The 14318-nt window shown below is 43.7% G+C and overlaps 1 protein-coding gene across 2 annotated transcripts in view; it reads right to left on the bottom strand.

Annotated features, from left to right (window-relative positions):
- The window catches only part of camkmt (calmodulin-lysine N-methyltransferase), a 95190-nt gene that overhangs the window by 25811 nt on the left and 55061 nt on the right, over nt 1-14318 (bottom strand). For both annotated transcript variants that reach the window (XM_084021974.1, XM_084021975.1), the window contains exons 4-5: nt 3527-3587; nt 2431-2482 (exon numbers count right to left, since the gene is read on the bottom strand). In XM_084021974.1, the coding sequence (XP_083878100.1) occupies nt 2431-2482; nt 3527-3587 (113 nt within the window). The remainder of the gene's footprint in view (nt 1-2430; nt 2483-3526; nt 3588-14318) is intronic.

Genomic DNA, 14318 nt, shown 5'->3' with positions numbered 1-14318 from the left:
GACGCTGGGTGTTTATCGGGCCGAGCCATCACTCCCGTTCGCCGCTGTCACTCTGCACTCGGCTCGCCGGGCCTGCCTGATGCCCTTCATATAACTTTGCGGCGCAGACTGTGAGAAAGGAAAAAAGAAAGAGAGAGGGAGAAGGGAGCTAGGCGGGAGAACGGGTAGAAAGCTTTGTGCTGCACTGTGTGTCTCTGCGTGAGGGAGATATAGATAGAGAGGTGTGTGCTTTACTATAACCCCATCATTTCACATTCTCTCCTCTTTGCAGATGCCTTTTTATATCAGCAAGTGTGTGTCAGGCTGTCAGTTTCTGTTGCCGTGTGTGTGTGTGTGTGGGCACAGTGCAAGTAGTGCAAGTAGCTTTTGTGTTGGTATGCACAAATCCTATACGGCTGATTCAATGTAATCTTGACTCGTATGGCATATGGGAAACACATGATGTGGCATATCAAGTGTATGAGCACTTCTGAACAGAACACACACACACACACACACACACACACACACACACACACACACACACACACACACACACACACATGTTAAGGCCCTGCAGGGTGTGTGAGGGGGTCACTGAGCGCTGTGCGTCCCACCATCTGCTAAAATGGAGGAAGGGACCTCCAGGCTGAACCAGGGCATCCAGCTGAAAGATCAGCAGCCCAGCGCTGCAACAACCCTCCACCACACACACATGCAGTCAGGCTCCATCAACTGTTAACAAACACCTCAGTCTAAACAAAGGTTATCGAAGTTACACACTCTGTAAACGTTCTGCTCATTGTTATTCCATAAAAGAGTAGTGAGTAGTCCTTAAGTCCAAAACAATAGTAATGAGTGGCAGTCCCCAGTGGAGGTAATGTTATTGCTGAATGTGGGCAATGCCAACACACTTTTTTGCTATTGTTTGAGACACCTTCACCAGTCTTAATGTACCAAAGTTGAACTCTCCACGATGCAAATTTCCTCCGCCACCAAGTGGTAATGAATAATGGCCAACGTTAATTTCATGCCCTTTAAGAAAGGGGGTGAATGGATGATGAAAAGGCAAAGTGTGCAAGAGAGGAAAAGGAATGCAACAAATACATGAATACTTAATGTCACACGGCCAGCAGAGGGGGAAAGAGTTGAATGTGGTGTCAGTGACGGATGACAGAGATGAGGAGAAGGAGAGGTGTGAAGGAAGGATTCCATCTCAAGCCACCAATGTCAAAACATGGTGTATTGACTGCCAAGAGATAAAACCAGGCTTTCTCACACACACACACACACACACACACACACACACACACACACACACACACACACACACACACACACACACTGAATGGCATCTAGCAGATCGATGGGACACTGACGCCTGCTATGTGGAGGGACCCTTAAGACCCTGGCTAATAAACCCCATAGCAGAAAGACTGTGGTATGTCTGTGTGTGTGTGTGTGTGTGTGTGTGTGTGTGTGTGTGTGTGTGTGTGTGTGTGTGTGTGTGTGTGTGTGTGTGTGTGTGTGTGTGCTACCATACAGGGACAGCTTTTAAGAGCCAAGCTACAGCTAGAAGTATCTGGTATGATGATCGCGTAAATGCGCTCATGAGCAAAATGAAAGTGCATATTATATTCTTTATAATGGATTCCATATTAACTAACCCCCCCCAAACTGTAAATATAAAATTGTAAAAGCAGTATTTAGGGTGTGTTAATTACAATTAGCCCATTAATCAAAATCAAATTGGTGAATAAGTTGTGATAATAACATATAATGTCTTTTGTGTGATTATGGTTTTCATATAATCAAATGTGAGGGAGGTTCCTTATGCAAAACCCTTCTATTACCAGGAACTGAAAGACAAGTGGAGCATATTCACAAAGTAATGTATCTCACCGTCAGGTCTACCTTGACGTAGGTAATTGTGATGTTAATGAAAAGTAGCAACGCTGATGAGAGCAATTTCCGCTGAGCAGAGAACTCATAAGCCAAGAGAAAAAGCACAGTTGACCTTGTTACTATGGATATGGTTGTGTTTCATGAATATGCTTACTTGACTCCATGTTGCTTAATTCAATGTGACAATAAAACAGCAAAAGGTACAAACACGCTTGCCACATTAACAATTAAGGAATGTGTTTGAGTTATATGAATCCAACGCTAATGATTTCAGAAGTTATTAAGGGAGATAAGATATTCCATAAATGTGTCTGAAGGTGGCAAACACTGAAGAGCCCACAGGACGTGAACGCCATGTATATGAATAGGTATGGACACTGTGTGCATGCTGTTTGTGTGTTGATTGGTGAGGGTCAATTTCATTAGTGAAGTCAAGCAACTTCTCTCGCAAATATCTGTGTATCTCTCTCTATGTGTGTGTGTGTGTGTGTGTGTGTGTGTGTGTGTGTGTGTGTGTGTGTGTGTGTGTGTGTGTGTGTGACTTACCATGAGCCCAGCAAGACAAGTCATACCTCCTCCTAACTCACACACTGCACCCCTGGAAGAGAGAGAGGGAGGGAGTGAAGAGTGGGAGTGAGGTTCACCTTGCTGAGCCAAACCTGCCAGTTCAGAACTAACACACACACACACACACACACACACACACACACACACACACACACACAGGCACACACACACACACACACATGCACGCACGCAAGCTATCATACAAACACATGCACATACACACACAGTAAACACAGCAGGGTAAGAAATATCAATTCAACCATCAACCTGAGAGCTGAATACTGAACATTGAGAAGCACAAGCTCAATCAGCAGGAATCTGAGAAGAGAACACACACACACACACACACACACACACACACAGAGAGAGAGAATCCTGTCGCTTGCATGCTCGATCAACCCTTCTCTCCATCCTCTTCCTCCTTTCATCTCCCCTTCCTCTCCATCTCTACCCCTGTCCTCTTTCATCCCCCCCTCCCCTGCCTCCCTCCCTCTCTTGCTGACCTTCACTATGCTGCTCTGATCAATACCCCTCTCTTCCTTGCCTCCCGCCTCTTGAATGTTAAAACAGGAAATCAAAGGGTGACGTTCCACCTTGAGTGGAAATCAAAGGTGCCCGGGTGCTTTTCAGCCCCGTGCCGCAGGGCAGGCCGGCGCTCAGCAGACGAGAGCAGGGGAAAGAGCAACGCAGGACAACACAGGACCACACAGCGTGGCGGGGACCAAGCCTTTACTTGTGCAGGAAGAGTAATTGCCCTCTTACTGATTTGTATCATAAAGCAATTTCGCATGATGTTACTCTGCTGCCGACCGTCTTTCCGAGTGTCAAATTTGATTAGGATCCAATATGTTTCAGTTCTTAAGTGGTAAATATCTTATTGATGTCAAACTGTCAAAGAATACTTCAAAAACTCTTCATTGCCTGAATTAGAACAACGACGTACCCTGACCTGCTAAACTCAAAAGAACAATCTGGATCCTGATGATGAATCACGGTTTCTGGTCATGTGTTCTCGATGAAACAGTCGAGTCTTTTGACAGCGGAATGAGCGGACTTAAAGGGAGGGATAACTCACTTGAACATGTGACGTTTCTGCAGGCAATAATGAGCCATCACCTCTTCCGAAGGCCACACACCTAAATCAGAGACAGAGACCAAGAGAGAGTTAGTGACTCGGTTACTAACTGATGGTTATTTCAGCGACAGATCTTTATTTGCAGGCAATTATGGCATCGCCAGTGTGACGAAGCTGCTTTGATTCCAGCGTCTCAACATCAAAACGCCTTAATGTGGATATAAAAACAATGAGTTTTCAGGGAAACATAATTGGATGCATTGTGTTCTCAGTCTGTGTTCATTTGCTTCTCTTGTGGTTTCCACCTTGCCTGTGATCCAAGGCTTCTCCGTCTCCATTTGTCTGTCTGTCCGTCTGTCTATCTTAAATCCTCGCAACACACTCTCTCATTGGGCACCGTGTATACAAGTGTGTGTGTGTGTGTGTGTGTGTGTGTGTGTGTGTGTGTGTGTGTGACAGGGGGTCCGGTGGGTGATAATCACAGCATGCAGGCCTGTCTGGCTTATCACCTACTGTCAGCCCTTCTCCTTCTGCTGTGCATGTAACACACACTAATGTACACACACTTGCATTCTTGGTGCTATTTTCTCTCGCTCTCTCTCAACACACACACACACACACACACACAGGCAAATACACACATGTTGGCAGTTGAAAAAGTAAACATTCATTTGAATAAAACTTCAGCTTTCCGCTTCTGGCTTTGAACAAGAAGGTTCGGCTTGGTGCCGCCTGTGTGTGTTATTGTGCGTATACGCATTTGTGTGTGTGTGTGTTTACATGAAGGAGTTGTGGAGGGAAGAGAATGAGGGGTTATAGAATGAGTTGGAGAAAGCAAGCGAGGGAGGGAGGGAGACAGAGATAGAAAATGAGCGAGGTAACGACGGAGAAAACTGGGGAGGGTGGGAGGGCCGGAGGAGGAGAGAGAAAAGGTGGTAGTCGATATAATAAGCGGCTTACAGGCGGTCTCTCTTCACCTCGTGGGGCAGACATCACTGCTCTCTCACTCTCTGTCTCGCTCGCTCTCTCGCTTCCCCCTCGCTCCGGTCTGCCAAGATTAGCTCAAGCAAGCAGGATTTAATAATGCCGATTGATAAAATGTCCAAATATTCCTTTTCCCCATTAGAAAAAAAAAACAGGCTTTACGTGTCGGCCTGACAGCGCGAACGCACACACACACACACACACAAACACAAGAGTACATACACTGTGTCTAGAGAGTGTCAAGACACGTTAAATGAGGTGACATTTTTAAATTCCATGTGTTATTCCCCTTCAGCCAGCCACTTGTCACAGACTATTCAAACTTTGTACTGTCAACTGGCACATCTGTGGGTACAGCAATGGTACACTGCATTCAGTGTTATGCATGTTCTCTCATGTGAGGTTTGTTTTTGTGCATAAATGTTTTCTTTTGCATTTTATTTCTAGATTTCTAGTCTTTGTAGCTATTTTATTCCCTATGAGTGTGTGTTGAAAAGATACAGCTGGCGTTTTTCTATTTCTTTTACTGTCACTCAATCTCATTGGTGCATTAGTCTGTGTTTCAACCTTTTCTGTGGCTCTAACCGTCGCACCTTTAAGTACCAGCTGAAGACAAAAGTCTATGAAAATGGGACACAAATCTGAAGTTGAATTTTAAAAAAAAGGAAAAATCTAAGACATTTCCAAAAACAGCTGGGAATTGTGTTTTTTTCAAACATTTCTAAAAGCTAATTTGTTAATTTGTTGGGGACTACTTTCATCCAAGGGTTAATAAATATTATTATGAGAGATTGACAAAAATAAGTTAATACAGAGCTGCAGTAATGAATAAAAATATCAACCAGTGTGGTTCATTGTTGGTTTTTTCAATTTGGCAAACAAGAAGAATATAGAGTATTGCCAGCCTTATCATTTACTTTGGGAAAACGACACTTCTCCACTGCAGGTTGGGCGATCATTAATATTTTCATATCGTCCAGTTGTCTGGACGTTTTTGCAATTAATACACATGAATACACATTTATAAACGAGTGTGGACATTTTATTTTAAATCTCAACGTTAAAAATAATCTATTTAACGGCCATGTCTCCTTTATTTAAACAACAGCTCCCTTTTAAACATCTAAGGGTCTGTGCTGGGTGCCACGTTTAACATTATCTCAACATCCAAATCCATAACTAAGGCTGCACCAAATAGTTTAATAAGATTAATTCCTAATGCTGAAATTCACATTAATATTATTAATAACTTAGAGAAAAATTGCTTGAAATAAACCACCTTCCCTTCCCCTTTCTCTGTCACGCACTCTCTCAAACACACATTGAGGAATGCTGCTTTCCTCATCTCTATTTCCCAAATTCACAATATGCTTTTATCTAACGAAATATCCCGCGTCACTCCATCATTTTCACAGCAGTCAAAAATTATTTAGTCTGCAAGAACCTGTGCAGAGGCAGGCTAGCAGCAAGCGGCCACATCAATCATCATCATACATTACACGTTTAAGGGGAATAAATTATGACGAGACTTTAAAGCTTAATTCAAAAACATCAATTTAAGCTTGAATTTAAAAAGAGAGAAAAGATATTCTGTGCATATATATTTATTAAGATAAAACAATGACAATCAGTCAGTCTTTAACTGATCATACTGTGTTTGATCTAAACACACGTGAAAAGTAACCAAAGGCAATAAATGTCATATAATGATGTATTTAAAAAAAAAACCCTATGTACCCAATCTTCTTCATTCTGTCTCTGACTTCCTCTTAAAGTAGCTCCCTCACACACACACACACACACACACACACACAGACCAACACTCTGTGGTCTGGTGAACCGTGTGCACCTTAAAACACCTTTGCCCTGTGAAGCGAGCGTTAAGCCCCTCCCCTCCGTGTCCACACATGTCACCATGACACTTGGCATGAAGGGGCCACCCGGAACATCTTGAGCAGACGAACAGTAGAGGGTGGTAATGCAACATTAAACCGGCTGTGATCTGCTCCTCAACAACACAAGCCCAAGAATGAGAAGTCACTGGCCCCGACGCTCTCATCTGCAGCTTCACTCGGTTTTTTTATTCTGCCGTTGACTTCTCATGATGTTCACAAGGCAGGAGCGCCATCTAATTGGACAGCGGAGTTAGCGTAACACCACCCCTGAAGCTGAATGGGAAGGTTTCAGCAGGAGAATTCGGACAAAGCCCCACTTACTCCTCTTTCAGGTGATTTCCTTTCAGGGTGTCTACACATGCCCAAAGGGATTCTACATTCGCTATGTCAAGATGCCTCAAGGCCATTAGTGATTATGATATCAAGAAAAATAACACAAGAGCACACACTACTTAGAGGTCAGTCCAGGATCAATAATGTAAACCAGAGTTTTCTCTTTCATCCCCTCTGCTGAGCGCCTGTTCCAGTTTAACTTTTCTTTTGTACAAAGTTACGTGCCTGTGTGTGTGTGTGTGTGTGTGTGTGTGTTCACGTCAGTGTGTAAACACACATGTTGGAGAGAGATCAAGACAGACAGCTCTAAGTAATAAAGATCTGTAAAGCATATGTGAATCTGATGGTTAATCCCCAACTCCAATAACATTAATAGCCCAGGGTGATAGGAACTATGTGTATGTGTTTGTATCTGTGTGTGCATACATGTGTGATAAGTGTGTGTGTGTGTGTGTGTGTGTGTGTGCGTGTGTGTGTGTGCGTGTGTGTGTGTGTGTGTGTGTGTGTGTGTGTGTGTGTGTGTGTGTGTGTGTGTGTGTGTGTGCCTCCCAGGTTGAGGTGCACTGTAGGAAATGAAGGGATCAGGAGTTGAGAGCAGATTACTCTTCCTGAGGATAATGAAATTATTTCTCACCTTCAATTACTAGATGGGGAAAGGAAGCAGGATAGGTCTGTGTGTGTATCAGCTTAATATAGTTATCAGTCCCAGGCACTAAACCTTGTGAATGGCGTTACCCCGAAAAGCATATGTGAAGCTTATTGGGGATGTGTGCTGGAAGCTGTTAACCTGTGGCTGGGATACTGGTTGTTAAGGAATAACTTCAAACTTGTGAGAGATGTTCTGATTAAGAAGACAACCTGCGCACCATGCACAGTGGCTCTGCAGGTCTGTTGCACACGTCTTCATGTTATATGCAAGGAGGTTTGCCAATGAACAACGTGCAAACCTTCGCAAACCCCTGCATTCAGGATGTTTTTGTTCAAGCACGATCTAACCAAGTCCATTTTAGTCTCTGCAGCGACAACCTGCAGATGTGAGCTACATGTAACTGCAACTGAAGGGATACATCACGTTACATGGTTGCATGCTGTGGTAGTGTTATTACTATTACTGAGTCCAATTTAATCCACATATAGATTTAATATGACGCACCAATTTCGAAGGCAGTTTTCTGCCCATGCAGAATACATCCAGATAAGGCCTTCTGTGCACTTTAAGCTTTGACAAATGTTTCTATACTTCTAGACTTAAAGGCGTGAGTATTGCTAGCATGGTGTTCATGTTCTTTCTTGATCATGTTCTTTCTTGGAAAGTCCTAAAGATATGCTTCATTTTGTGGGTTGAACCAATTTCTTGGTTGCAGCTACCCGTTGAAGCTATTGTGTAATGTCATGGTCCTAAACTCCACATCCTGGTGACCTGGGGATGACCCTGGGAACTCCACGACTTATGGCCACACTAATCTGGCCTCAGTAGCTGTTAGTAATCTCATGCACAGGGATGGTATTATCCATCCTCCCTCCGTTTTGTCGAGTTTATCCAGGTTTGGGCCGTGCTAGCGGGTAAGGTAACCCAGTCATCAGGGTCTCCTTCTCCCCGCTCACATCCTCCAGTTCTTCCAAGGAGATCCATGGCCTCTGAATGCCCCGGGATCAGACAGCTGGGATGGAATTAGCTGAAGGGCTATTTCAAATATCTGAAGGGGATCCAGGTAATATTTAGGGAAAACAGACCTAAAATAGCTCACCAGCTAAGCCAAGCTAAGCTAATAGTAATACTTGAGACAAGGCTGTTACCTCGTCCTCAGTACCAGGAATGAATTATACACAGCCAGAACTTAACACTTTAATTAAAAGATAAAAGGATCTGCTTAAGTGGGCTTGAGCCGAATGCAACATTGATTGTTGCTTTTCTGTTTAAATGTCGACAAAGTTAGAGCACTTTTCCTTGTATTCTAAATGTGAAAATACAGTACGACCATGACAAATGTCAAATAATGTCACTGATGTGAGCTGCTCTATTTGCAGCGACATTGGAGGGTGAGTTCTCGCTGCGACATCAGGTGTTGGGCTATATATTTTTTTCTTTTATCTTCGGAAAATAAAATGTCTGTTTTACGCCTTACTTTCACCAGCCCCTGTCAGGTCTCCTGCTGAGGACTGAATGCTGCCATATAGTGTCATAGAAAGGATAGGATGAATAAAAGAGGCAGAGGAGATCAGAGTGGAGTGTTGAGGACGGTGTAGGGAGGGATGGCGGTATAGAAGGAGGAAGTTAAGCAGGATGGAGGTGAAAGAAAATCAAAGATGCCGCTCATAAGATAGGCTGAGAAATGATGGCAAGAGAAGAAAGACAGGGGGGGGGGGGAGAAGAAGAAGCAGAGGAGGAGTGGGAATGAGTCAGGGAGAGGAGTGACAAGGAGGAAGGGAATAATGGGAATGAGAGTAGTAACAGGAGGGAGGTGAGGAGGACAGGAGACGACTGCAACAAAAAAATAGACTAAGGAAGGGGAAAGAGATGTGTCAAGATGGGGTTAAGTGGGCCATGATGTTGCCTTGAACACGCACAGCTCTATAGTGATACACACACACACACACACACACACACACACACGCAAGAAGTGTTTCTCTCCCTTCCGGGCCGAGCTTGTCTTCAGGCTCCGTGGCTCTCTGGCGGTGATCCGTCTCCACATTAAGCGAGGCCTCAGATAATTCCTAAGCCTCCTCCATGGCCGATCCAATAAGGGATAAGGCTCTCGGCTGGCCATGATCAACTGACAATCTGTCCTCTCACACGGCTACTTTAGTGGAGGCCGGGATTACCCCGGCCAGCCTAGACAGGGTACACACAGTTCACAAGACCACGGAGATCATATGAGTGTGTGTGTGTGTGTGTGAGAGAGAGGGAGGGAGGGAGGGAGGGAGATAGAGGGAGAGATAGAGAGAAAGAGAGAGGGGGGGGTCGAAAGAGAGAGACACATTGAAGAAGGTTGTGTACAGAGGTAAAGGTGTGTGCATTTGTGAGTATGAGAATACGTGTTTGTGTACATGACACCACAGTGAGGCACAAGAGAGCTGGTGGCTGCTTCTTGAGGTTTCAAGCTGACAATAAACAGCGAGATCTCTGCGACAAAATACTATCACACACAAAAATATGGTACTTTGCAAAGAGCAACACTTTTGCCGATTAGACACTATATTTTTGAAACGACAGCGAACGTCTGTTTTTCAAACCGCCGTGCATTTTGGAACAAACACTTTGACAATACATGATCACACAAAATAGCATCAATATACAACACAACATGTACTAGGAGCATCCGCGTCATATACGAGCGTGAAGTTATTTTGTTAAAACGATCGACTTATGTCCAATAATCTGAAAGCCAAGAGGAAAAAACATCAAGAAGTACTTCAACCTTTTAGAAAGCATCACACGGTACATTCATTACCTCCTTACTTTGACTACTTTGTGCCTACCAACCCCAATGGAAACTCAAGGCAACAGGGACGAAGAACAAACCTCCACTTTGTCATAATTTTCTAGCATTTCAAAAATAAAAAAAAACATGTTCTGTGACCTTTAAGGAATCTTCATCCCCTGACAAATCTGATCAGGTCAGCTATTATTAAAGCCTGAACTATTAATAGCAGTGTGTTAATAATAATAAGCAATTACGAAATGACGATTCTGCCTAGCTGGTGTAGTAAATGGACATGCTGTGAATAGGCAGTTTAGATAGCCTATTCGCCTTTCACCAGAAGAGCCAGGCGATGTGTGATAGGCATCGACATTCTAGCCAACAGAGTCTGCCTTGGAGACACTCCTGATCCCTTTTTCCATTGGAATAGGCTCATTTTAACACATAGTCACACACGCACGCACACAAACACGCACTCACACACACGCTTGGAGGACTGTGCAGGGCTTCGATAAGCGTGGCCCTTCTCTCTCCCTCTCTCTCTCTGAGTAAACATCGTTTTGGATTAGGCAGAGTATAATGAGAGCAGGGGGCTATCTACCCACCACGCCTGCATTGTGGCCCCCCGCTCCTCTCTGAGGGGGCCGGGACCAATCTTTACTCTGCTATTTATCCCCCTCCTCTGATAGCTTACTTATCTGCTGCAAAATGCCAGGGCTGACTGACTGCCTGTCTAACTGCCCCTATAACTGTCTGCTTGCCTTCTTGTCTGCCGGGTTCCACGCCCTCCTGTCTGTCTCTCTGTCATCCTGTCTTAAGACTCGCAAAAAAAGCATCAAGACAAATGCAAGACCATGTCCCATCTCGTGTGTTCATCTCTCCTCCACCCGTCTGTCAGCATGTCTGTCTACATGACAGATTTCCTTTCCTGGATCTCCATCTAATGCCGGCTGCTGTTGCAGAGGACGCTGCTGCAGTAGGAGTGATATTATAAAGAAGAGCAATGATATATGCAAGCAGAACCACTTTCCTTTGGGAGTTGCCTGTGGTTGTGTCTGAAATTAGGCTGTGGTTTTTGTCATTTATTGATTTTATGATGTACAAACAGAATAACGGTGTGGAAAACATGTCACATTTTATGCTTTTTAGTAAGCAAGGAGTCCATTGACGGTGTAGAAAAGGTAGCAAGAGTGGGCAAGCACCAACTTACTGGCTACTTATTATGTTATATAATTTCACATATCATGAAGACCAATATTGTAACTCAAAACATTGTTGTATATAACAGCCCTTAAAAAACAAAAATGGCTACACTCGAGGAAATGTTCCCATCTTCCCATTTTTATTTCTGTCGACCACTTTTTTTTTTTTTAACCCAAATATGAAGCGGAACGGAGATGAAAAAAAAAGATTGTTTCTCAAGTTATAACTGCTATTCTTGTTTACGTAATATCAACGTTTTACATGAGCAGGTTTCTATCACCATCACGCCCTGTACTTCTCATTGACACCAAATAGAAGTGCGGCGTACACTCGATTGAAATTACATCTGGTACCGCAGCCATTGTCCCTGCAGAGGGAGTGTTCGGCAGCGAAGGGACAGGAGGGGAAGCGAGGGTTACAAGAGGAGAGCCCAATAAAGTGTGGAGAAAGAAATACAAGGAGGGAGTGAGAGAGGAGACGCAGCGGTGCAGAATTACAGAGAGGAGGAACGATCGAATGAGAGGGGAGGGGATGAGTTGTCGGCAGAGACAGGAGGAGGCAGAAACAACAAAGAGGGAGTTTGACATGTGGCTAATAGACATATCAGCACTGAGGTGTGGGGTTTAGCTGGCAGATGAGAGCTTTGCAGAGCTTCTTTCATTGATTAGCATATGGAGAGTGGCATGGGTCTGTGTGACAACCCCAGATTACACTGCACACACACACACACACACACACACATGCACAGATTGCATCTCTCTCCCTCCTCGGAGAAAGGCAAGTATTTCAAATTACAGGGTGTCATCTGCACAAGCTATCTAGTTTTCTTTTAATGTTAATGTATATAAACAATTAGGACAGGAGAAAAGAAAAAGAGAGGGCAGTGGGGCGATTAAAGAAGAGAAAGATGGAGAGCAGAGAGGGAGAAAAATGTTGGGATAGTGTGAGGAAAGAAGAGGAGAGGATGAGCGGTGGGGAAGGAGAGGGAGTCGGCGAAGGGAGCGGGGAAATGAGAAAAGGGTGCAGGGAGGAGAGGATGAGGATGGGAGATGAGAGGTTCTTGTTTCTTGGATCACGGGAAAAAGCATAAAACAATATGAGGAAGCATGACAGCTGCCACTGAGCCCCTCCCTGCCTCCGACCTGCAGCATCCTCTTCCCAATGTGAACCGATGTGAAATGGCAAAAACATCACACGTGTGAGCGTGGTTTATGTTTTACTGTCAGTATCCCGCGAGTGAGAGGTTTGCCGATACCGAGGAGAGGAATTCCAACCGACTAGTCATTTTAATGCAAGTGTCAACCCATTTTGCACCAAAACCACCAGTTGTTTCAACAAAAATTGGTGCTCTAGGCCTCGCTTTAAAAGAGCACTTCTCAAATGAAAATAAATGACACCGTGGAAGGCGAGAATGTTTAAGCAAATAATGTCGAGTTCAGTGTAGTGTTTGTTTCTCTCTCTCATTTGCTCAGCCACATCTTTTTATTTTTTTAACCTGACTGCTAGCTTGTTACATAAAAGGTATTTAAATGTCAATACCATTGAATGTAATGTCCATTTGCAAGTGAAACAGGGACAAAGATGTGAGTGTGTTATGATACACACACACACATCATTGCTCTTCTGAAAAAACATAACTGCTGATCCCTTGCCATTGCTTATTTGACGAGGATGGGATTCTGACCAATAATGTGGTCTGGGATGCAAAATCACCACCCTGACAAACCGTTTCACAGCAAAAAAAAAAAAGAATACGTTTACAATCAGAAGCAGAGATCGAAGCAAGAAAATGGAAAATGTAAAAAAAAAAAAAAATGCTAAAACAATTTTTCAGTGCTCAGAAAAAGGAAAGCAGAAAAACATCTTCCATTGGTAAGTCAGGAAAGATTGAAAGCTTCACAATAACCACAAATTCAACCTTGATGTGAAGATTGGTTAAGTCAACAGCAACCTCAGCAAAGCACTGGAAAATGTTTTTTATAAAGCCTGCACCATACATGGTAGTAAACCCTCTGATGCTATAATCCAGATATACTTAGATAAGACTGAGGAAATGATAGCACAAGAGTCCACACCCAATATTTAGTATGAGGTGTGTTGATGAGTATTAGTGATTTTGCATAGTTTTGGGTACAAATATGTCTGCCCCTATGTGAGTATGTATTTCTGTTATAGAAATCCGAAGAGGGAGGCAACTGACAGGAGGTGAAAAGGATATATTCAGGAAGATTGACAGTGGAGGGAGACAGAAATCACATCCACTACTCAAGTCTCCAGGAGTCTGCCCAACAACTGCAATGATGCCTTAAACATGAGACCCAGATTTCCTATCTCGGTGAAGAGGTACCGGGGGGGAGCAGAGAGGAGAGGGACGGGGGAGCACATGGAGGGGAGGTTATGGGGAGCACAAGGGAAGTGTGTGGGAGGCAAACAAGAGGGTGTCGAGCTCTTTTGGATACAAAGACAATACAGCTGAGCGACACAGTGTCAAATCGACTGTGGGATGTGTTTTAACCGTGTAAATTGACTGTTCTAACCTAAGGTGACGCATCACAGGGGGTCTCACACATCCACGTACTGTTGTGTTCAGTGGCTGGTAAGCAATGTCTGGGTTATGCACCTTGCTCAGGGGCAAAATAAAAATAAGTTTTAGGGGAGAGAGTGTCTTATTTTAGGCTGCAACTAAATGAGTTCCGACAGACAAATTCATTACTTTTAATTTAAAAAAAAACTTTTCAATTATTCCTCGATGCATTTAAACTTTGTTTAAAGTTTTGCAATAAATTCAACTAGCTGTACGGCCTTGGCTGCCTGTGTTGACTCTGACTTGGCTATAATAGATTGTCAATTGAATCACCTCGCTGATCCCCTACTGAATCTGGTCCTAGTTCAGCCATTCCAGAAATATTAAGAAGAATATTAACCAATATTGGTTTTGACATGTGCCAAGGATGA

The sequence above is a fragment of the Eutrigla gurnardus genome, assembly GCF_963514095.1.
Source record: "Eutrigla gurnardus genome assembly, chromosome: 11".
Lineage (NCBI taxonomy): Eukaryota > Metazoa > Chordata > Actinopteri > Perciformes > Triglidae > Eutrigla > Eutrigla gurnardus.
This window is presented reverse-complemented; position numbering and strand designations above follow the sequence as displayed.